General features: G+C 43.7%; 1 protein-coding gene across 4 annotated transcripts in view; it reads right to left on the bottom strand.

The window, feature by feature from the left end:
* The window catches only part of clip2 (CAP-GLY domain containing linker protein 2), a 145,456-nt gene that overhangs the window by 21,692 nt on the left and 101,918 nt on the right, over positions 1–21,846 (bottom strand). For 3 of the 4 annotated variants that reach the window (XM_052035254.1, XM_052035253.1, XM_052035255.1), the window contains 8 exons: positions 19,504–19,608; positions 9,559–10,473; positions 5,424–5,481; positions 5,223–5,306; positions 4,387–4,543; positions 3,408–3,567; positions 1,179–1,349; positions 254–340 (listed from right to left, as the gene is read on the bottom strand). In XM_052035254.1, the coding sequence (XP_051891214.1) occupies positions 254–340; positions 1,179–1,349; positions 3,408–3,567; positions 4,387–4,543; positions 5,223–5,306; positions 5,424–5,481; positions 9,559–10,473; positions 19,504–19,608 (1,737 nt within the window). The remainder of the gene's footprint in view (positions 1–253; positions 341–1,178; positions 1,350–3,407; positions 3,568–4,386; positions 4,544–5,222; positions 5,307–5,423; positions 5,482–9,558; positions 10,474–19,503; positions 19,609–21,846) is intronic. The other variant, XM_052035256.1, reaches the window with a different exon arrangement.

Raw genomic sequence — 21,846 nt, 5'->3', positions numbered from 1 at the left:
GATAATTATGGGAAGCAGCACTTAGGGGGAAAGAAACCCCAGATTCCAGTGAATGCCTGATCACTCTGGAGAGTTGGGAACCCTAGGGTTCATTGACTGTACAAGGAGAGAGTCTGACAGGTCAAATTGCCGTTTATTGTCTCACGATGCATGACGAAGAGTTGGTGCTTTCATAACATCAAGGTCATGTGCTTTTTTTGGTAAGCGTTGAGATATTTATTGAATTTGTTAAAAAGCTGAAACTTGTGCTCACCTCTTGCTTGAAGCACCTGCTGTCTGTCATAGTTTCCAGTTGACTTCGTTGATGAACCCCATTCGCAGAACTGGCACTATCCAGTGTCTAAGAAATAGAAAGAGCAGGAAACTAATTGGCTACGGGCAGGAAGGAGCACATGAAGAATCACCACCTGTGTTGCCTATCCAAAAACAGCACATTAAAAGTGACATTTTAAGAGATGCAAAAATATAACTGGGATAGTGGAAAAAAACAGAAAGTGCTGGAAATGCTCAGCAAGTCAGGCAGCATCTGTGGAAGGAGATACAGAGTTGCATTTCAGGTGTCTGACCCTTCCTCAGAACAGAGAAAGAAAGAAAACAAGTTAATTTTTAGTAGCAGAGAAGGTTGGGGAGGGGTAGCAAAAGAGACAGAGAGAAATAAGAAGATATGAAATAATAAAATAGGTTAATTCAGTGTTAACCCTGACCAATTGTGTTGATATTTTTATGTGCTGTATAAAACTCGCTATTCTATACTGAGACAACTTTACAAATTCACTTTCCTGGCACAGGAATTTTACAGATGTTAAAATTAATGTTAACAAAATCACGCAATCAAAAGCCCAAGTTCCCAATATGCAGTCCCAGGTGATGATACTGGGAGTGTGCCTTTTATGAAATAACCCTTCATTCATTCTCGTTACATTGCGTCTCCATTTGGATCACAATTCCGATAGAATCTAATACAAACTTATCTGGGCTTGACCATCTGGGAACTACATCTATACAGCAGTTATAACACAATAAAGTATGGCAAGGTGCTTCACAAGAGTGTTATTAAGCGAGTTTTGACTGTGAGCCACACATTAGGATAGATAACCAAAAGCTTGGCCGAAGTCATAGATTTTAAGGAGTGATTTAAAAGAGAGGTAGAGGGTTTTATGGTGGATCTGGGTTCTTGCCTGCATGGCTTGCATTAGTTTCTCCATCTGCTGGTTCTGCTCCAGGGCACTCCTCAAGGCCTCTTCGGTGTTAACTAGCCTTTGCTGCAGTTTGGAGATCTCAGTGTCTGTCTCAGTGTCCTGCAGAGAAACGGGGCGCCGTTTCTGATCAGGTTTGTACTTCTCAGTACCCTAGAAATAGAGAGGTAATCACGATGGTGTAGATCTGTGATGAGCAACTCTTTAAAATAAGAAAAAGGCCTTTCACTTGAACTTACTTTAATACAGTAGAACTCAAATGGGAAAATCAATTTGTCACACTGATTTCAGCTGCATCCAATAATGACGCACAGTGGGTGGGAATCATCACCCAGCATGTGGAATAGTTTTCCCTTCTCAGCTTCTTTTCCTCCTTCATTAATTTTGTTTACCATTTCCCTGTTACCTCTAAGGGGGTCAGGAGAAAGGATGGCGAGTTTGTCCAAATGGAAGCAGTGTTTACCCATAATGCTCAGCAAGAGTGAAACTGCTCTATAGCCTGTGGTGATTAGATTACAGCATCACTCTCAATACATTACTAAGGTCTACTATCGTCACAATGAAATCAACTTTTATCCAATAATTTTTATATTAAGCCTTGTAGATTGTGGATTTAATGGATTTAAATGAGTTTAACATCAGAAAAACACCAATTCTGAATATAATATTTCCTGTTGATCCATGCTTCACTAAAATCTGCAGTTGTGCAGCAGATAAACATCTCGGAAAGATTTGCATTGCAGAAGCTCTCTGTAAATTTACATACAAAAAGCCGCACCAGCAAAAAAAAAGCAGAATGAAAGTGCAGCACTTCAAAAGTAAAAGGTCAAAATTCCTGTCAACAGAAAGAACGAACAAAAGAAACCTGAATTCATACAGCGCCTTTCGCATCCTCGGGGTGGCCCAAAGCACTGCACAGCCAACGAAGCACCAAGAGAAAGCAAACCAAAATGGTGCTGCAGCCCAGATTCTGCACTTCTGAGGATTATTTCTGATGCATACAGTGAATGTTGGGTAGGATTTGTGAAACGGACCACGGAGTTAATTAAAGCACTTTGACATGATCCTGTAATTAGCCGTGGATTCCATCACAAATCCTACTACATCATTGAAGTATACCTTGATAAACTGGGCTGTCCTTTGTTTCTCTTTGTCTCTCTCTGTCATGTAGCTGATCTAGACAACGATATAATACAAGAGTAATTCTTTTGTTCCAATTCACTATCTATAACACGTTTTACATTTTCCATAGCCAACTTTATTTAAGCCCTACATTATGGTAGCTGAGCGGGAATTGCAGCTTCAAAAAAATACCGATATAATCGGTCAGAATTGTAGGGTACCTACCCTGAACTGCTCAGTGCCGGCATAACATGCATAAAATGGAAACGTTTCTCACTCCCAGTACTGGTGTCCTTTCAGTCATACAAAACTTGACCAAAAATAGTAATTAAAATGTAATTGGTGACTCCACTTTCAACAAACTTCCAACCTCAGGTGATCCAGTGAGGTGTGACCTTTATACAAACTGTAGAACAGGAGGAAGATGTGCCCTTCAGTCACCAGCTATACATTTCCAAGGTTTAACTACTACTGTACTATCTTTCAAATTCTGCTTTTAGTCACCTCATACCATCCCCAGGCCCATCATATGATTGCAAATTCTTATAGTTGACAAGACTAACAAGCCAATGGGAATGAAGCCCTCTGCCTTGCCCACCATAGCTGGCCAGCAGGGTTCACTGCTGAAAATGAAATAGCTCTGCCTTCAGAATGACCTTCTGTCTCTGAAATCCATTGCTTCAGTTCACTAAGGTGCAGTAAACGGGGCAGCCAGACTTAGAACACACACCCTACTGACTTAAAGCTAATCATAGTACATATATCGTTAAAAAGAAAATAAACTGTATTTACTTATTCAAGAAAGAAACTTTTCAAGATGTCTTTGGGTTTGCAAACATTGAAACAGAAAATCAGAGCAGGAGTAGGCCATTTGGCCCCTTAAACCTGCTCCACCATTCAATATGATCATGGCTGATCATCCAAGTTCAATATCCTGTTCCTGCTTTGTCTCTATATCCTTTGATCCCTCTCACCATTGGCTTTGAGGTAAAGCTAAACGAACCAATCCCTGGATTTGGTGCCGTTGATCTATGCTGGACCTTTGAGGCTGAAAATAAATGTTTGTGCAAGAAGCTGCAGCTTACTTACAAGAACATATAGTTTCTCTCGGAGGACCTTGATGTCTTCTTGTAGCTTCTGTTCCTTCAGCCTCCACTCAGCTTTGTGCACTTCCCGGCTGAGGTCCTTTTCTCCTGCACTGGAGTGACGATTGGTCTCCAGCAACAACGAGCGAAGTTCGTTTAGATTCCTAGTTTCATGGATGATTGAAGGGTTCAATGAAGAGAAGCAGATGGGTGTCATAGGTGGAAAAACACAAGTCATTATAAGGATGCAAACGCTTTGATAGAGGGCAGCCATTGCACATCTACACATTATGCTGTTAGTCTGATCCAGGCCTAAGATCAAGTTGAAAGGTGTTTGCCTACTGAGAAATCCTGTTAATATTAAAGTTTAGAACAGTCTGAGATGCTGGTGATTCAGCAATGAATGTAACTGAACCCATAATTAAAGATAAAATAATTTATGACTTTTAGTATATTAAATGAATAAGCCATTTAGCAATATTTTGAATACCTCTTCTTCTTGCTATCTTCCCTGACAAAAATCTGTTTCCAGGCGTGGAGTCTATTGAGGGATGTGACTTCTGAGCGGAGTGCTACTCAGTGGAGGAAGGAGTACGTGGATTAACTTAAACTGCATGAAGCTGTTTCCACAATTATTACTGGATTTTTAAGTTACTGTAACATCATTCAGAACATTGCAGCATTTCTCATCTGCTTCCTCAATATGTAGCAATTTTCTTTAATATTATCCAGAGCAGAGACCACAAGAAGACTTGTTTTTTGCAAACTGATGTGAATTACTTCCTAAGAAATCAGCAGGAACAAATATTTGCTCAGATGCCTTTCCCCACCCAGTACTCTGCCAAAACTTTTCATAGCTGTCTGCGATCCTCCTCCCCCCCATTTACCACCTTCTCGAACCACTGCTGCTGCATGGCTAGCTCCTTCCTCCTCCCCCACCTCCACATTTTTTTCAGCACCGACTCGAGTCCAACAACTCTCACCTTTCCTTCTTCAGCAGCTCTTGACTAATGAGGACCAGCTGACCCGAAGCATCGTGGGATTTGCGGGTCAGGGCCTCCAGCTCCATCTCCAGTTTGACTTTTTCCTTTGTCGTTGCGTCAACTTTTTTCTCGGAAGATTTGGACTTGTGTTCCAGAGCTGTGGAATCAGAGAGTGTGGCTAATGTTCTCACAAAATTACTTTACAGAAGTATCCATACCTAGGTATTCTATGCAATCAATCAAATCCATTCCGTGAAGCTCTGATAAAGCTAAAAACAATTATAAGCAATTATACGAAGTTAGGACAGCCATCTTAATGAAGATGTGGAGGTACAAAGATGATTAGGGAATGAATTCCAAAGGTTAAGGCATAGATGGCTAATGGCATGATCACCAATGGTGGTGGGGGGGGCAGGGGGGGGGGGGGGAGGGTGGGAAGGTTCACAATCCACGAGAGACCAGGGGTTAAGGAGTGCATAGAGTTGTAATGTTGATGCAAGCTTACAGAGATGAGGAAAGGAAGTCAATGAAAGGATTTTAACTTGAGAGTACTTCAAAGTTATTCCCCTGAAGCAAAAATACTGTTTTTTTTACCCATGAGTTCAGCAAGCACACTCTTCATGGTCAACGAGTTTACAGTAATCACACTGGTATTTACATGCTTACAGGACAAAGTAGTATAAAGGAGGAAAGTTTCCCGATGAAGACTGCAAACCTTCCTTGCAAACTTACTAATTTATTTTTCATAATACCTTAAAAAAAGAAAAAAAATACAAGTCCACCAGATTTTTTTTCTCAACTTACAACAGAATGACAACCATCTTCAACTGACTTACCAACAATTTGGGTTTTTAATAACTCGATCTGCGACGACATCGAAGAAACATCCTTTTCCCTTTTACTGAGCTTGTCTAACAAATCTAAAGGTGTCAAGGCAAAAAAAAAAGCAGAGTAAATAAGAGGTTAGCTCAAGCTGTGTGTGAAAGTTTCAAATAAAACTTCCAAAAAAAAAAATCCTAAATCATGTCAAAAGTTACCTTCTATCGATTGCTTCATTTTCATTTTCTCCTTCAAGACGTTATTGTTGTCGATAGCCTGGAAACACATCAATGACATTACTGAGGCGGTACAGGCAATGTACGAGCTCTGCTTTTCACTCAGGCTCAATCAAGAAAAAATACCATTAATGTTCTCGTATAGACAACCAACAAATTGTGCACAATGAAATTCTGCACCATTTTAATGTGAACGTTAACGAGCCAAAAGCAATTGCATAGAACTGGCTGAGCATTCATTGGAGAATTATAATTTCCACCCATGGTTTGTCTTTCCCTCTCAGACATTAGTTGTGTCCTGCTGCATTTTAGCCTGCATTGGTGGGCGCTTCCAATTGTTGCAAATAATTTTGCAAATGACATGGAGAATTAGAGGCCTTTACATCAGACTGAATCAGGGCAGAGTCTCTCATGCACAGGAAGTTATCAGGGAGGGCAGTGGGTTCTTTACCCTTGTCATCGGTCAGGTGTTGCTCGATAATGAAGACCGCTTGACGAGTCCCTTGGGAGAAAGTGGCATTAAGGAGAAGGAAGGTCAAGATGTGGTGAAGGAATGCCTGATCCAAGTGTCCCTCATGGAGGCCAACTGCCTAGCACAGTAGAGTATCATCGACCTCTGTAACATCTGGAATCCGAGAGCTGCCCAAAACTCTCGTTGCTTTGGATAAGATTGCTTGAAGCCACCAAATGGAATTTGAGGGTGGGAGTTCAGTTGTAAAGGTCAATGCTTGGTTCGGTGACCCGCGGTACTCCCTACCCACCCCCGTCTGATGTGTGCAGTTCATTACTAGTGCCCAGGAGCAGGCTTGCGGAGGCAGAGATTCTTGTCCGTTGAAATGCTGAGTGGGCTCTGGACAGAGCTCTGAACCCTTGTGAGTCAAGGCACCATCACCGCCACCCATGTCCAGCCGAGGAAATGGTGCAGAGCCTGTTCTCCTCTTCATCAAACAACCCTGAACTTGTAGAAAACGTGACAGTTAGGGCCAGAAGCTGGGAAGCACAAAGAGGTAGATCTTTGATCGGAAGTCCGTGCCATAGAAAATAAAGAAAAGCCAAGATTAAACACAGTGTTTGCCAAGAGCATCTCATATTGTCAGTGCATGTGATTTATTATTCCTGCACAAGGTCTGCTGACACATTGTTCCCTGCAGTGAGCAGCGTGGTTAACTTTGTAAAGCAAGCATCCGGAGGACATGCAGCCTTTAAGTAAGTAACGCTGAAGCTTGTTGTAAAGTGTGAGCTCAAGAGGACAAGAGGAAAAGATAATTATTATTCCCAGAACTGTCCACAAGTAGTAGTGTTGGAGCAAAGCCATGCAGACTACAGCATGCAGTGTTAATTTAGAGGGCCGATGAATCTCACCAAATGTCGTTTGTCCTCTTCGGTCCTGGCTGGTCATTGAGGGGTTTAAAAAGAATACTAAAGTGTCACAATCAATGAAACATCGGTGGAATCTGAAACAGACATCAAGAAAGGAAAGTCGAGAGAAAATGGAGGTAAAATTAAGGTGAAAACTGGAGCTTTTCATGTATGGTTAAACCTTACACGTGGATGACGCTTCCTTCTGTAGTGAATTGGCTGGAGTCAGTCTCTCTGCAGTTTCCTTTGCTGTCGGCATGAAGAAATTCACGTGGGCAGTGCTCACACTGGGTGCGTGAATTCTTATTCATAGAGTTTCTGCAGGGGGGAAATTTACCGAGTGCATGTTTGGACCCAAAAGCTGCCAAGTGGAAGCAGTAAAGGCAGCAGGCCAGGGTCAAAGTTCACACGGGGTCGGAAGGTAAAGTGGGGGCATGGCAAAGAGGGGGACTTGTGGATTAGATAACGCTTTAGTTTCTTGCTCTTGGCGGAATGGCTTTTTGCTGTTCTGCACGTTAATGCTTCCCTCACTATTACGGGGAGTGTGACAGTGGAATATGTGCCTCGCTGCTACATTACGAACTAATCCAAACAACGCAATGGCTTTACAACACTGACACACTCTTCAAGTTAGCGGACTTGATTACAGCCACTCTCTGCCCTCTTGGCTGCCACGGCCTGCAGTCAGCCTGCAGCATACCCCATCAATCCAGCTGGCCTTTTCACTCAATGTCCGACTGCTGTAGGATTAGGAGCACCTGCATATCTGGAATATTGAGGACGTTCCACTTGAAGCTTCACAGTGCAAACATACTAAGTAGCTGATCTCATTTCTGCGCCTGGTGTCATTGAACACATGGTGACACGTGTTTCAGTGAGGAAGGCCTGAAACCTCAGGCAGTGGTCAGTTTTAGAGATGTTTCAATGCCTATGTCACTGAATTCTCGATAACGTGCACACACCAAAGTCTGCACTTCAGTCAAGAGCCGGTGACACTTTGGATGTCGGTTGCACTGAGGGGCTCCTGTCAAATCCTCCCACTCCCACGCCAGCTTGAAAAGAACCCTGGATTCAGGGTAGTTGTTAGCTTAGCGACCACAGGCAGTGGGCTGCGGACTGCCAACTCAGTGATGGACCGCGACTAGGCTCCAAAGAAGAAGATGTGTCCAACAGCAAAAACTGGAAGAATTCTGGGCACCTTCTGCCAATTCAGTAAAATGAAGACAATGATTAGCCACTGTGTTTATCCTAGAATCTATACAGCATTTATTGCAGTGCCTTTATATAGAAACAACTTTCAGAATGACTGGATCATTTGTACAGATGAGTGAAGTGCAATACTAGTGCAAGTGATTCCAAAACCTTTTTGGTCACAAATCCCTTAAAAGATTCTTGTTTCGATTCAGAACCAGCAGAGAGAACTCTCAAGCTTCATCCACATTGCATTCTTCAGCAGGTTGCCAGCAGCTTGGGGAAGTGGCAGCAATCTTTGCCACAGAATCACAAGGCTCTGGGTTTAAGCCCCACTGCAGGTTTAAACAACCAATCTACAATGCCACGGCAGGTGTATTAAGGGAGAGATGCACAGCAAATGGGCTCATTCTTGATGTTAGAACAATTGCTTGGCAGAGTCAACCATTCAATTGGCCATGGCTAGGGCAAATGCACGGCTACAACTGCAAACTGGTGGCCCTCATTAACAATTAGCTGGTACAATGCAGGGCACCAAGTGGGCATTCAGATGCAGCTCGTCAATCTCTAATTTGCATATGTAATGACACTCAAGGCCTGATGAGGCAGTGATTTGGCGACTGGCGATTTACTACTTTAAAAATATACACAGCCTCTCTGTCCATGTTAAAGCTTTTGAAACATCACCCACTCTGGCAGTGGCAAGCAAAAAGGAACCTGGGTCCCAATATCTTTCAGGTGAGACTTTAATCCAAAGCACCATCTATCAGATTAGGTTGAAATAATCCTATAGTGTTGAAGGACTTTTGGACATCCTAAGAAGATAACGTGCTCCAGGCACCAAATCAATATCACAGCTCTAGCACCTTCTGTCCAATTACTGTGGCAGATAGTTGGAAAGAGTGGATCAGAACCACGGCTACCCACCTTTGAAGAAAAATATTGTTAGCTTTCTCATTCATTTTCTTTCCCTGCCTCTTGGTGCTGATTTTTTTCCAGCGCACATTTTACGAGTATTGCGTCTGGCGTACAAGTATCCAGTGCTAATACACGAATCCCCAGTCATTGAACTGTGACTGGAATAGGAATTCTACTGAAATCACTCCTCCTTAAAACAGGGTCACCAAAATGTGGCTTCCATTGCCCAGTAAACGGCCAACTCCTGCAGAGCAAGGGTCAACCGTGGCTCGGCCACTCCCTGTGTAATCTTCCCAAGGGGTAGCTGGCTCTTTAAACTTCCAACGCCGAGTACAAGAAAAGTGTGCAGCAATGGTGCTAAGAATTAATGAACCTTGAAATTACATTTCATGTAAGCAAACATGTTTTCCTCTTCTGTCATTTAACACAACTTCAACTCAATGTACAGACAACACATATTTAATTGTTCAAATGCTGACATCTAATATTTTATAAGCTTAAAGCCTGGATATTATTAAATCCTTTGTTAACTTATTTTTGATATATTCTGAGTTGATGTTAATGAGAGCTCAATAGGACTAACATGATTACTCCCACCACAGACAGACCAGAGATATATTGATTGTTTTTTTTGGTTTTATTCTCATACTTCGGAAGAGTGCCGAGCTTCCATTGCTTGTAGCTTCTCCTGTAGCAATTTATACTCTTGCTTGTGTTTGATCTCGGACTTCTGGAGCGCCTCGTAATCCAGCATTTTTCTCTCAGCCGCTGAGATCTGCTCTTTTAAGAAGCCGATAGCCTGTGCTTGGTCCTTATACCCAAGCTGAAGTTTCTCCTGCTCACTAAGCCTTAACTCTGCGTTTCGGAGCTGATCGATGGCTGTCTGGAGTTCTTGCCTGTGTTGACTTGTTGTAACCTCCAATTTGTTTCGCCAGTTGGAATTGCATTCTTCCAGTTCACACTTGGCTTCTTGCAGCTTGACTTTGAAATCCTCTTTTTCCTTTAGGTGCAGTGCCATCTCAATTTCATGCTTGGCTTTTAGGTTCTCCCACTCAAGCTGATGCTCCATCTTTAGGCTTTCTATGGTGGCCCTGAGCTCCAACAGCTCACTGTTCTGAACATCAGTACCTGAAATTAATGAAACCTTAAGTTCCTCGAGAGATTTCTGGTGGTCAGACACCAATGTGTCCAATTTGTTCTTCCAGTTGTCCATCATCTCCATGTTTTCCTTGGTTGCTTGGTGGAGCTTCTGCCGGAGCTCACTGACATCATGGGAGTATTTTTCATTGCTGGCCTTTAACTTTTCCATTTCTTGCTGGCACTCCTGCAACCTGGCCTCGTACTTTTCTCTCAGTAAGATGTTCTCTGTCTGGTGCTCCTTGTTGACCGATAATAGTTGTTCACGCAACTTGAGAGCCTCCGACTGTAGACTGAGGCTGTGCTCAGGAGTGCCCGAGGAGTTAGTGTTTCTCAGTCTCTGTTGCAGTTCCTCGATCTCGCTGTTCCTCAGATTAAGTTCATCTTCAAGCTGTGCAATCCTGGATTTTTCAGCCACTGTTGTAAGCTAGGGCCAGAAAGCAGAGAAATGAAGTTAATACCCATCATACAGCCACTCTAGCAGCCTCTGTCAGATTTTTGTAGCTTAGCTACATATAAAACTGTGACCTTCAGAAGTTTTTCTATTATAAATGCACTCCTCCATACATGTAAACTCAGAAGATGTAGGACACAGGAGATGGCTAATTGGCCCGTTGTTTCTGCAACAGTTGAAGATCTACCCAACCTAACCCATCCTTCCAAGCACTTGGTCCCATCACCCTGCAGGTCACCGTTCAAGTACACAGCTAGGTACTGTTTAAATGTGGTGAGGGTTTCTGCCTTCATCGCGCACTCAGGCAACAAGTTCCAGACCCCCACCATGCTATTGGGTGGGGGGGGGGGGGGTGAGGGACTCCTTCCTCCTCGTCCCAGTGACCTTTCCATCAATTATATTAAATCCATGCCCCCTGGTTTTTGACCCCTCTGTTAAGGGAACTAGCTCCTTCCTATTAAGTCTATCTAAGCTTCTGAATTTTATAGACCTCAAGTCTCCCCTCAGTATCCATTGTTCCAAGGAAAGTAACTCCAGCCAAGCCAACCTTCCCATCCTGCCCACATCTGCGTAAACCTCCTCTGTATTCTCTCCAGTACAACTACATCTTTCCCGTAATTTGGTGACCAGAACTGTATGCAGTGCTCAAGTTGTGGCCTAACTAGTGTTGTATGGTCATAGCATGAGCTCCAGTCAATTCAATAGTCTTTTGTTATGTTGCACTGAACACACTTGGGTCAGTGATGCAAAATTGTTGGAAATTATCCCAAGATCATCACAATCATGGTAAATCCACACTTATTTCATGAGCTGTCATCATCCCAGTACATCACCAGTGTTTCTCATTGATATTAGCAACCTAGATCAAGTTTTCTGTCGTCCATTCACATAATAATTGTAACATCCCGGGTTCATTTTGATGGTACCCCTTGATGGTGCTGTGAGAGAAAGGGGGACCAAGGGAATGAAACCAAGAAACAGAAGAAGACCAGGACAAAAAGAAAGATCAAAACTAATTTCCAGACCAGGAGAATGAATGAGACTGAGACCGAGAGAAATACAGCCAGAACTGAGACCGAGACAAAACAAAACAGAGATGAAGAGTCATCAGAGGAGAAGGGCAAAAGGATGTTTGCTTGGATAGTCTTGTTCTTTTTTCTGGTTTTCATTCTGCAAACATACAACTTCATCCCTTGTCTAGAAAGTGTGCATTTATAGAATCCATTTCAAAGGCCTGATCTGGGAAATGATTCCACTGTTCTATATTTAGAAAGAACAAATTTATTTACGTTTTGGATACAGGCTTTTCGCTGCCAGCATTTTTCTTTCACAGAAGTGCCCATCTGTCCTTCTTTATCTCACTGTAACAGCAGATTGTTCTAATTCCTACTTCCTCTTCTGATTATCTGGCTTCCTCATCAATGGCCTTTGTCGCACTTTCACCCGAGAAACAAAGTTCCACAGTCTAACCACACCTTAGGCAACGACATTTTGCCCAAATTCCCTCTTGAATTTATTTGTCACTATTTCCACTACTTACTCTCTGTATTCCTGGTTTTGTCTCAAGTGGAAGCATCTTCTCTTTGTTTACTGGATCAAAGCTCTTCATAAACTTAACGATCTTGTTCAGATTACCGCATGTTTATTGGTCTTTGTTGGTGGGTATAAACTCTCGGTATCATCCCAATAAACCAGTCTTTACACCTACAGTGCCTCAGTGATTTAAGAATATGGATACTAGAACTTTTATAAAAGATGGTCTAACTATGGTTTTACACACATTTAAACAACTTCTGTAGAATTCTTAATCAAAAATAAAAATCTGCACTTTCCCCTGCACCTTCTCCCCCACCATGTTCTTGACTTTCATTTTGCCAGACATAGATTTTGATCTCACCTAATGTTTAAACCATCAATGCTCTTCTTAAAAAAACAAAAGGCTTTTCTGTACAAATTGCCATTTCCAGAAATGACCTTGTCTCAGTCTTCTCAAGGCTACTTTTACCTATCCTCTGATTAACTTCCCAATACTTTATATTGAGTGTCATGAAAATTTCATGAAGTTACAGTGGAAATGCTTCCAATTAATACTGTATGCCTCTGTGTGTGTGCTTGAGAGTTTCACCTTGCAGAGTCAGGAGATGGAGCGAGATTTGGAGCAGAAGCTTTGAAAAGAGGTAAGTCTGTGTGTGTGTGCTTGTGAGTTTCACCTTGCAAGAGTCTAAAAGAGGCACATTTGCAAATTGTGTCCAGTTGATTGGCTAATTAATAGCAGTGAATACAAGCAGAGCAGCCATTGTTGGAGTGGGCCAGGGTTAGAGTGGAGCACTTGAAGCTTTGGCGAGAGGAGGTGGAGGCCAAGGCAAGTCTCTGTTAAGTTTCTTTCTTTCTTTGATTTTTCCTTCAGTGCTAGGCTAGAGTAGTTAGAATGGCTCCAGGGTCAGTGGTATGTTCATCTTGTGAGATGTGGGAGTTCTGGGAGACCTCCAGTCTCCCTGATAACTACATCTGCACGAAGTGCATCCAGTTGCAGTTCCTTACAGACCGCGTTAGGGAACAGGAGCTGCAGCTGGATGACCTTTGGCTCCTATGGGAGAACGAGGAGTTCATAGATAAGAGCTACAGGGAGGCAGTTACTCCTAAGCTACAGGAGGCAGGTAGCTGGGTGACCGTCAGGAGAAGGAAGGAGAATAGGCAGGTAGTGCAGAATACCCTTGTGGCCTTTCCCCTGAATAACAGGTATACCGCTTTGGATACTGTTTGGGGGGGGGGGGGGGGGACCAACCAGGGGAAAGCTGCAGTGAACAGGTCTCTGGCACTGAGCCTGGTCATGTGGTGCAGAAGGGAAGGAGGGAGGAGAGGAAAGTGGTAGTGATAGGGGATTCCATAGTAAGGGGGGGACAGATGGGAGATCCTGTGGACGTGAAAGAGACTCCCGGATGGTATATTGCCTCCAGGCTGCCAGGGTCAGGGACGGCTAAGATCGGGTCCACAGCATTCTGAAGAGGGAGGGTGAACAGCCAGAAGTTGTGGTACATATTGGTGCCAATGACATAGGTAGAAAAAAAGAGATGAGGTCCTGAAGAGGGAATATAGGGAGCTAGGTTGGAAGCTGAAAAGCAGGACCACAAGGGTAGTAATCTCTGGATTACTGCCTGTGCCATGCACCGGTGAGAGTAAGAATAGGATGATTTGGCAGATGAATGCGTGGCTGAGTTGGTGGTGCAGGGGGCAGGGTTTCAGATTTGCGGACCATTAGGATCTCCTCTGGGGAAGGTACAACCTGTACAAAAGAGACGGGTTACACCTGAACTGGAGGGGGACCAATATTCTTGAGGGCAGGTTTGTTAGAACTGTTGGGGAGGGTTTAAACTAGTTTGGCAGGGGGATGGGAACCCAAGTGATAGGTCAGAGGTTGGTGCATTTAGTGTACAAGTAGATGCAGAGTGTAGAAAGACTGTGAGGAAGGATAGGCAGTTGAAAGGGCAAAATTGCAGTCAGTTAGATGGGCTGAAGTGTCTACTTTAATGTGAGAAATATCAGGAACAAGGCTGATGAACTTAGAGCGTGGCTAAGTACGTGGAACTATGATATGGTGGCCATTACAGAGACTTGGCTGTCGCAAGGGCAGAATTGGTTGCTGGATATTCCTGGGTTTAGATGTTTCAAAAGGGACAGGGGCAGAGGTAAAAGAGGTGGGGGAGTGGCTTTGCTGATCAGGGACAGTGTCACAGCTGTAGAAAGGGAGGATGTCCTGGAGGAATCGTCCACTGAGTCAGTGTGGGTGGAAGTCAGAAACAGAAAGGGAGCGATCACTCTATTGGGATTATTCTACAGACCACCACCACCCCTCCCCCCCCCCCCCCCCCCCCCCAGTAGCAGCAGAGATGCTGAGGAGCGGATAGGGAGACAGATTTTGGAGCAGTGCAAAAATAACAGGGTTGTTGTCATGGGTGATTTCAACTTCCCTAATATTGATTGGCACCTCCTTAGTGTAAAGGGGAGAGATGGGATGGAGTCTGTTCGGTGTGTACAGGAAGGATTCCTGACACAGTATGTGGACAGGCCAACTAAAGGAGAGGCCATACTGGACCTGGTACTAGGCAATGAGCCTGACCAGGTTTCAGATCTCTCAGTGGGAAAGGATTTTTGAGACAGTGACCATAAGTCCTTGACCATTACCATAGCCTTGGAGAGGGGTAGGAGCAGATGATATGGAAAAGTATTTAATTGGGGGAGGGGGAATTATGATGCTATTAGGCAGGATCTTGGGAGTGTAAATTGGGAACAGATGTTCTTGGGGAAGTGCACAGCGGAAATGTGGAGGTTGTTTAGGGAGTAATTGCATGGGGTTCTGAATAAGTTTGTCCCATTGAGGCAGGGCAAGGATGGTAGCGTGAAAGAACCATGGTTAACAAGAGCTGTAGAATATCTTGTCAAGAAGAAGAAAGAAGCTTACCCAAGGTTTAGAAAGCATGGAACAGACAGGGCTTTGGAGAGTTACAAGGTAGCCAGGAGGGAGCTTAAGAATGGACTTAGGAGAGCTAGAAGGGGGCATGAGAGGTCCTTGGCGAGTAAGATTAAGGAAACTCCCAAGGTGTTCCACATGTATGTGAAGAATAGGAGGATGACTAGAGCGAGGGTAGGACCGATCAGGGATAAGAGGAAACATGTGCCTGGAGTCAGAAGAGGCAGGGGGAGGTCCTTAATGAATACTTTGCTTTAGTATTCACCAGAGAGAGAGAGAGACCTTGACGTCTGTGAGGATGGCGTACAACAGGCTGATAGGCTGGGGCATGTCGATGTGAGGAAAGGGGATGTTGCAGATTAGGGGCAGTCAGCATGGCTTTGTGAGGGGCAGGTCGTGCCTCACGAGCCTGAGTGAATTCTTTGAGGATGGGGCAAAGCACATTGATGAAGGTAGAGCAGTGGAAGTGGTGTACATGGATTTTAGTAAGGCGTTTGATAAGGTTCCTCATGGAAGGCTCATTCAGAAAGTCAGGAGGCATGGGATCCAGGGAAACTTGGCTGCGTGGATTCAGAATTGGCTCAGCCATAGAAGACAGAGGGTGGTGGTAGATGGAGCGTATTCTGCCTGGAGGTCGGTGACCAGTGGTGTTCCGCAGGGATCTGTTCTGGGACCCCTGCTCTTTGTGATTTTTATAAATGACTTGGATGAGGATGTTGAAGGATGGGTTAATAAGTTTGCAGATGACACGAAGGCTGGTGGTGTTGTGGAAAGTGAAGAACGTTGCTATAGGTTACAACAGGACATTGAAAGGATGCAGAGCTGGGCTGAGAAGTGGCAGATGGAGTTCAACCCGGAAAAGTGTGAAGTGAAACACTTTGGAAGATCGAATTTGAAGGCAGAATACAAGGTTAATAGCAGGATCTTAGCAGTGTGGAGGAACAGAGGGATCTTGGGGTCCATGTCCATTGATCCCTTAAGATTGCCTCACAGGTTCTTAGGGTTGTTAAGAAGGTGTATGGAGTGTTGGCCTTCATTAGCCAGGTTATTGAGTTCAAGAGCCACGAGGTAATGTTGCGGCGCTATAGAACTCTGGTTGGACCACACTTGGAGTATTGTGTTCAGGTTTGGTCACCTCATTATAGGAAGGATGTGGAAGCTTCAGAGAGGATGCAGAGGAGATTTACCAGGATGCTACCTAGATTGGAGAGCATGTCTTATGAGGATAGGTTGAAAGAGCTAGGGCTTTTCACTTTGGAGCGAAGAAGGATGAGAGGTGACTTGATAGAAGTATACAAGATGATGTGAGGCAATAGATTGAGTGGACAGTCAGAGACTTTTCCCAGGGTGAAAATGGCTAACACGTGGGGGCATAATTTTAAGGTGATTGGAGGAAGATATAGGGGGGATGTCAGAGGTAATTTTTTTTTATAAACACAGAGTGGTGGGTGCGTGGAACGCACTGCCAGCAGAGATGGTGGAGGCAGATACATTAGGGACATATAAGAGACACTTGGATAGCCACATGAATGATAGAGAAGTGGGGGGCTATGTGGGAGGGACGGGTTAGATAGATCTCAGAGCAGGATAAAATGTCGGCACAACATCATGGGCCGAAGGCCCTGTACTGTGCTGTAATGTTCTATATTCTACCAATGCATATGATACATAAAAAGGCAACATTCTATCTACTCTACATCTTATTGTTCTTTATACATTCTGGAAGTAATCTTCTCCATTAATATCTGGTGTTTTACACTATGTTAAATTATCAGCTCATTGAAGTACAAAACCTTTTATAAATGAGTGGCGTTACAGAGACCTTGCAGAATAAACCCAATAACACACACATTACATAAACCTATAAAACATGTCCTGTCTGTTCTGGTAATAGTTTTGTTCCACTCTCTAGCATCTGCTTTTCTCATCCCGTAGTCTACATCTCTCTGCCAGAAACTCTTTCTCCTTCTTTCTCTACTCTGCGTTCTCTTTTTCCTTTGCATCTAACATCATTGATTACTCATGATCAAGCCCTTCCCTTTTTAAATGTACAATTACAAAGAAAAATCTTCAGTTATACATCAGGTTAAAGATGGACGATAGAGAGAGAGAGAGAGAGAGCGAGAGAGAGAGACAGACAGACAGACAGACAGAGAGGAGGGAGAGAGAGAGGAGGGGGGAGAGAGAGAGGGGGGAGAGAGAGAGAGAGAAAGAGAGAGAGAGAGAGAGAGAGCAGACCTTTGAGAATAGGTTGTAGCGCTGGGCTGGAATGGAATTAGTCCCATCTCCCTACCCAAGTCAATGCTATCTGGTCCAGGGCAAGAGCTGAGGAGGACGACGCAGTGGTACAACTAAATGGAGTTGGTGCCTCACAACCTCCAGCAACCCAGGTTCAATCCTGAGTTTGCACATTCTACCTGTGACCGTGTCGGTTTCCACCGAGTGCTTTGATTTCCACCCACATCTCAAATATGTGCTAGTTAATAGTGTAATTGGTGACTGTAAATTAGTGCACAGGTGAGGGGTAAAACCTGGGGGGGGGGGGGTTAAAGAGTTGATGGGAATGTGGGAAGAATAAAAAAAAGTAGTGAAGATAGGTGTTTGATGCGCAATGTGGTTTTGGTGGGCCGAACGGCTTGTTTCAGTATTCCATGACTTCAAGTCAGATTGTCTACGTTCTGCCAGAACTTGTGGAGGAAAAGCAGTGGTATTTTTATGACGAATCAGGAAGTCCAGACACACAGGTTCATTACATTCAAAGCTTCTATAGTGGAAAAAAACTACATAGAAATTCAATCACAAAACATTTTCTTAACATTTTTAATTGAAAATTGATTTCTTCCTGGAGTGGATTGGATAATGACCAGTTCTGAGCCACTCTGGGGTCCCTCTGGAATTTAGACTGGACTGTGATTTACCTTCGTGAGGTTGACACGATTTCCACATTAAGGCTGCAAGGAATGCATGGGCTCTCTGTGCAAAGCCCCACTGTTCAGCAAGTCTGGGAAACCCGGTCTTCCCAGTGCAACACTGGCGTGGGATACCCATCACTCAGGTCAGCTACTTACCTTCATCCTTTAGTAACTCTACATTGAAACAATTCTCACTCCCCAAACCCCCCGGCATCACTCCAGATTTCCAAACCAACTGCAATTCCCCCTCTCTCCCGATGCCCAGCCCCTGATCCCTTCTAACATTCCACTCCACCAACAGCACCACCATTGGCCCTGATGTCTTGTGCACCCCACCTCCCCGTCAGTGCTGCACTCCAATTCCCTCCCGTGTATTACTTACTGCTGTCATTCAGAATCTTTAGACTGATGGAGGACCAGCCCCACCACCAGAGCTACCATCCAGTGCAAACATGTCCTGTAACCTCCAGTTTCAGTTCAGTTCTTTGGTTTCCTCTTGCCATTTCCTCTGCTGCCTTTTACGTCACCTTGTCCACCTACTCTGCTCAGTATTGCCTCCCCACTAGGCACTGACACAATTACCCCTCCCGATCTCACAGTACAGGCAGTGCCGACGTTACACAAGGCTTCCATTCCGGAGAACTGTCCGTAAGAGACTTTCTCCACAAGTCAGAAACATCTGCTTTCTATAGCTATCCATGTCGTATCGCTCTACATTCACTTGCTATAATTTTTTCATTTCACTGAATACTCACCCTAATACAAACCATAACGAAACTAATGGAATATATGCTGTATCTGGTCATTAATGAATATCATGAAACATTTTATCATTATTAGCAGCTTGAAAAATGCTTTGAAATGTATGGGAGAATTTGCATAAAGTGAAATTTCAATAAGTCAGGTCATTCATAAGCCAGGGAGCCCCTATATTGTCCATTTACTGTGCTCACATTAACCCCAACCACAGGTTCACATTATTGTCCCACCCCCCACCCCTATGCCTAGTAAACCCCATACTCCATGATTCCTCTCCCCTTGATCATGATACTCATCCTTCTATGTACATTCCGAGGTCCCTCCTGTACTCAGCAATGCTACAATGTCCCTCCCATTATATTCCTGCACACCAGAGAATATCTGTAACCGTTCCTCCCAAGCCTGTGAGAAATGGATCTAAATTACCTATTGTTATGAATTCTTTAAGAGTGACACTTGAAGATACATTTATCGTTTGAACCCGATCTAAACAATTCTTTTATCCATGACAAAGAATAGCACTAACCAGCATCTTTTAACTGAAAGCCATAAATCCTGTTGCTTCACAAGCAGCCGATGCCACAAGCAGAGCGAGAGGACGTAACAGGCAGCTTCCTACCACACACTTAGCAAATTAGAGGATGTGCCAAGCTTTTGCAATAGCAATGCCAAGCAGAAATACAAAAAGGCTTGCAAACACAGAAGTAAAAATAAATAAACCTCATCATTTATCTCCCAATGCAAAGCAAGAGGCACAAAACAAACCCAATAAGCTTGAAAATAAAACGAAGCTGGTGTGTTGCCAAGCCGTTCTCGGGCAAGCTACGACACAGGTGGGCAGAGGGCCACATCGATTGGTTTTACCCGAGTGTCTTCAAACTCCTTTTGGAGTTTTCCAGCTTTGGTCCTTTCGAACAGCAGGCTGTGTTCGAGCTCCCGAATACGGGCATGCTCCAACTTTGTCTGAGTCTGTTAGTCCCGAGAGGAGAAAATAGAAAGGAAACAGAGTAAAAGACAGAAAGAGAGAGAGAGAGAGAGAGGCTGTAATAGCTCAGCACAACAAGATCAACAGGGAGAAGGAACCAAAATGGAAAGGCATTAGAAAGTCAAACTCTAGATCAAGACTTTTCTATTTCACCTTTTGTAAGCTGCATCAGTCATTGCAAGCAGTTCTGCAAAGAGTAGAACATATTGTGTGCAGCTGATTGCATGATCCTTCAGATTAGTCATTTGTAGGTTGCTCATCTTCCCACCAATGGGAGAACTCCCTAGCCTAGCACCCTGCAGTTCCCCTCAGCTGTAAGGCCAAGACTGGAAACCCAGCAGTCCTGGAGATCCCCATTGTGACCCTATGTGACTGTGGTGAATCTGGAGATGGGAGCAGTGTTGCATGGCACCACATCAGGCCCGTGAGAAACGGCACAGTAAGGGTGTTCGTTACAGAGGGTACCCTCAAAGGGGGTCAGATACTTCCTGCATACTTCAGGCTTAGAGTAAACCACAACTTCTTATTGCTTGTAACACTGCATCATAATATAATGGAGGTGGGAAGAAGCAGGGCAGAACTGTGCATCTGTATAGTCCAAATGACAGAGTATTGCAAGAAAGATAACCATGACTGTTTCACTGCCAATGGGCAGATAATCAAAAATACATTCTTATTACTTTAATCATATGCTATTCCTAACAAGCTAACAAAAATCACATAAATATTCTATTGATTCACATAGGAGATGTCCTTATACTTACCACTGTCAATAGGTTAAAAACTTCATAGCACAACAATTGTTGGTGCAGTACTAACTAACCATAACTAGATTGGATCATCTTTTGGCTTGCTATTATTTTTAGATCAAACCAACTCACAGTAAGCTCCAACAGGATTCCTCCACCCCAATTTCCAATGAACTTTATACTTAGGGCTTAACTTGTGTAGTGATGGAACCTGGCCCAAATTCTGCTGGAGCAATATCCATTGGGGCACTACATATAATGAGTAGTGCAAAAGGATTGCTGTATCATACTTGGAGACTACAGAGAGATTTATTTCATCAACATTGGAGGAAGAGGACAATTAGTGGGAGTAAGGAATGGTGAACATTAGACCCTGAACTTATGATGTAAATGTCAAACTATTACTTCAGCTTCATGTGTTGCAGAAAAGAATCTCACTGTGGATAAAGTACAGAAAGAGCCAAATAAAGCTGGAGATGGTTTACAATGCAATAATCTCATTTCTTCAAAAGTCCAAAATAACATAGCCTGGATATAAATATAGTTCAGAAGCTGTATTATACAATGATCTTGTAAGGAAATGGCAGTGATTCACAGGCACGTTATAGATGCATTTCAATGCACTTCACCACAAAGATGATCACTAGTACCAACAGATGCACAACCCTGTGGTTGCCTCTTAACTGTTCTTTGAAATAGCCCAGGAAGCCAGTGAATCAAACCATGACAAACCTTATTAGGAATAAAACAGGACAGTGTTGACCCGGGCACTGGATTCAAATACAAAGACACATCCAGCTCATGAATATCTGGGAGCTAATTAGAAGAACAGTTCCATAGACAAGCATGACACAGTAAACCTGTAGAATTATTTTTCTCTCAATATAAGCTCCAGATTCCTTCATCATGGTTCCTAGCTATGTCCTTTCCAAGGGCGTAGAGGTGTTGGGACAATGTTATACAGATTAATGGGAGGGGGTGGCAGTGGGTAGGGTCAGCTGGGAGCCCGCAACATTTACTCTTCCCTCAATGAAGTCCCATAGCATCAGGTCAGACCCATGTAGAAGCACGAACAGGCCCTTCAGCCCCTTGCTCCCAATCTGTCATTCAATTACCCCAGCGCCACCCATTTCCCTGCACTAACCCCCTATCCCTTAATTATTTTAATATCCAAAAATTTATCAATCTCATCCATATTCTCAGCAACGGAACCTCCACATCTCTCTTAGGTAGAGAATTCCAGAGATTCACTACCTTCGGGGTAAGGAAATTTCTTCTCATCTCTGTCCTGAATTGACAACCATATTTTGAGACTCTAACATGAAGCTTCCAAAAGAGGAGATAGTCAGGGTTCAAACCAAACATGTTCCCATTAAAAAAAAAGAGAAGACCCATCTCTAGAACCCCAAAGATGTCAAAGAACATGCAGACCAGGGTAGGACAAGGAAAATGGAAGAGCACATTCTGAAACTA

The sequence above is a fragment of the Pristis pectinata genome, chromosome 21 (assembly GCF_009764475.1).
Source record: "Pristis pectinata isolate sPriPec2 chromosome 21, sPriPec2.1.pri, whole genome shotgun sequence".
NCBI lineage: Eukaryota > Metazoa > Chordata > Chondrichthyes > Rhinopristiformes > Pristidae > Pristis > Pristis pectinata.
Note: the sequence above shows the minus strand (reverse complement) of the source record. Positions and strands in the feature narration are given on the sequence as shown.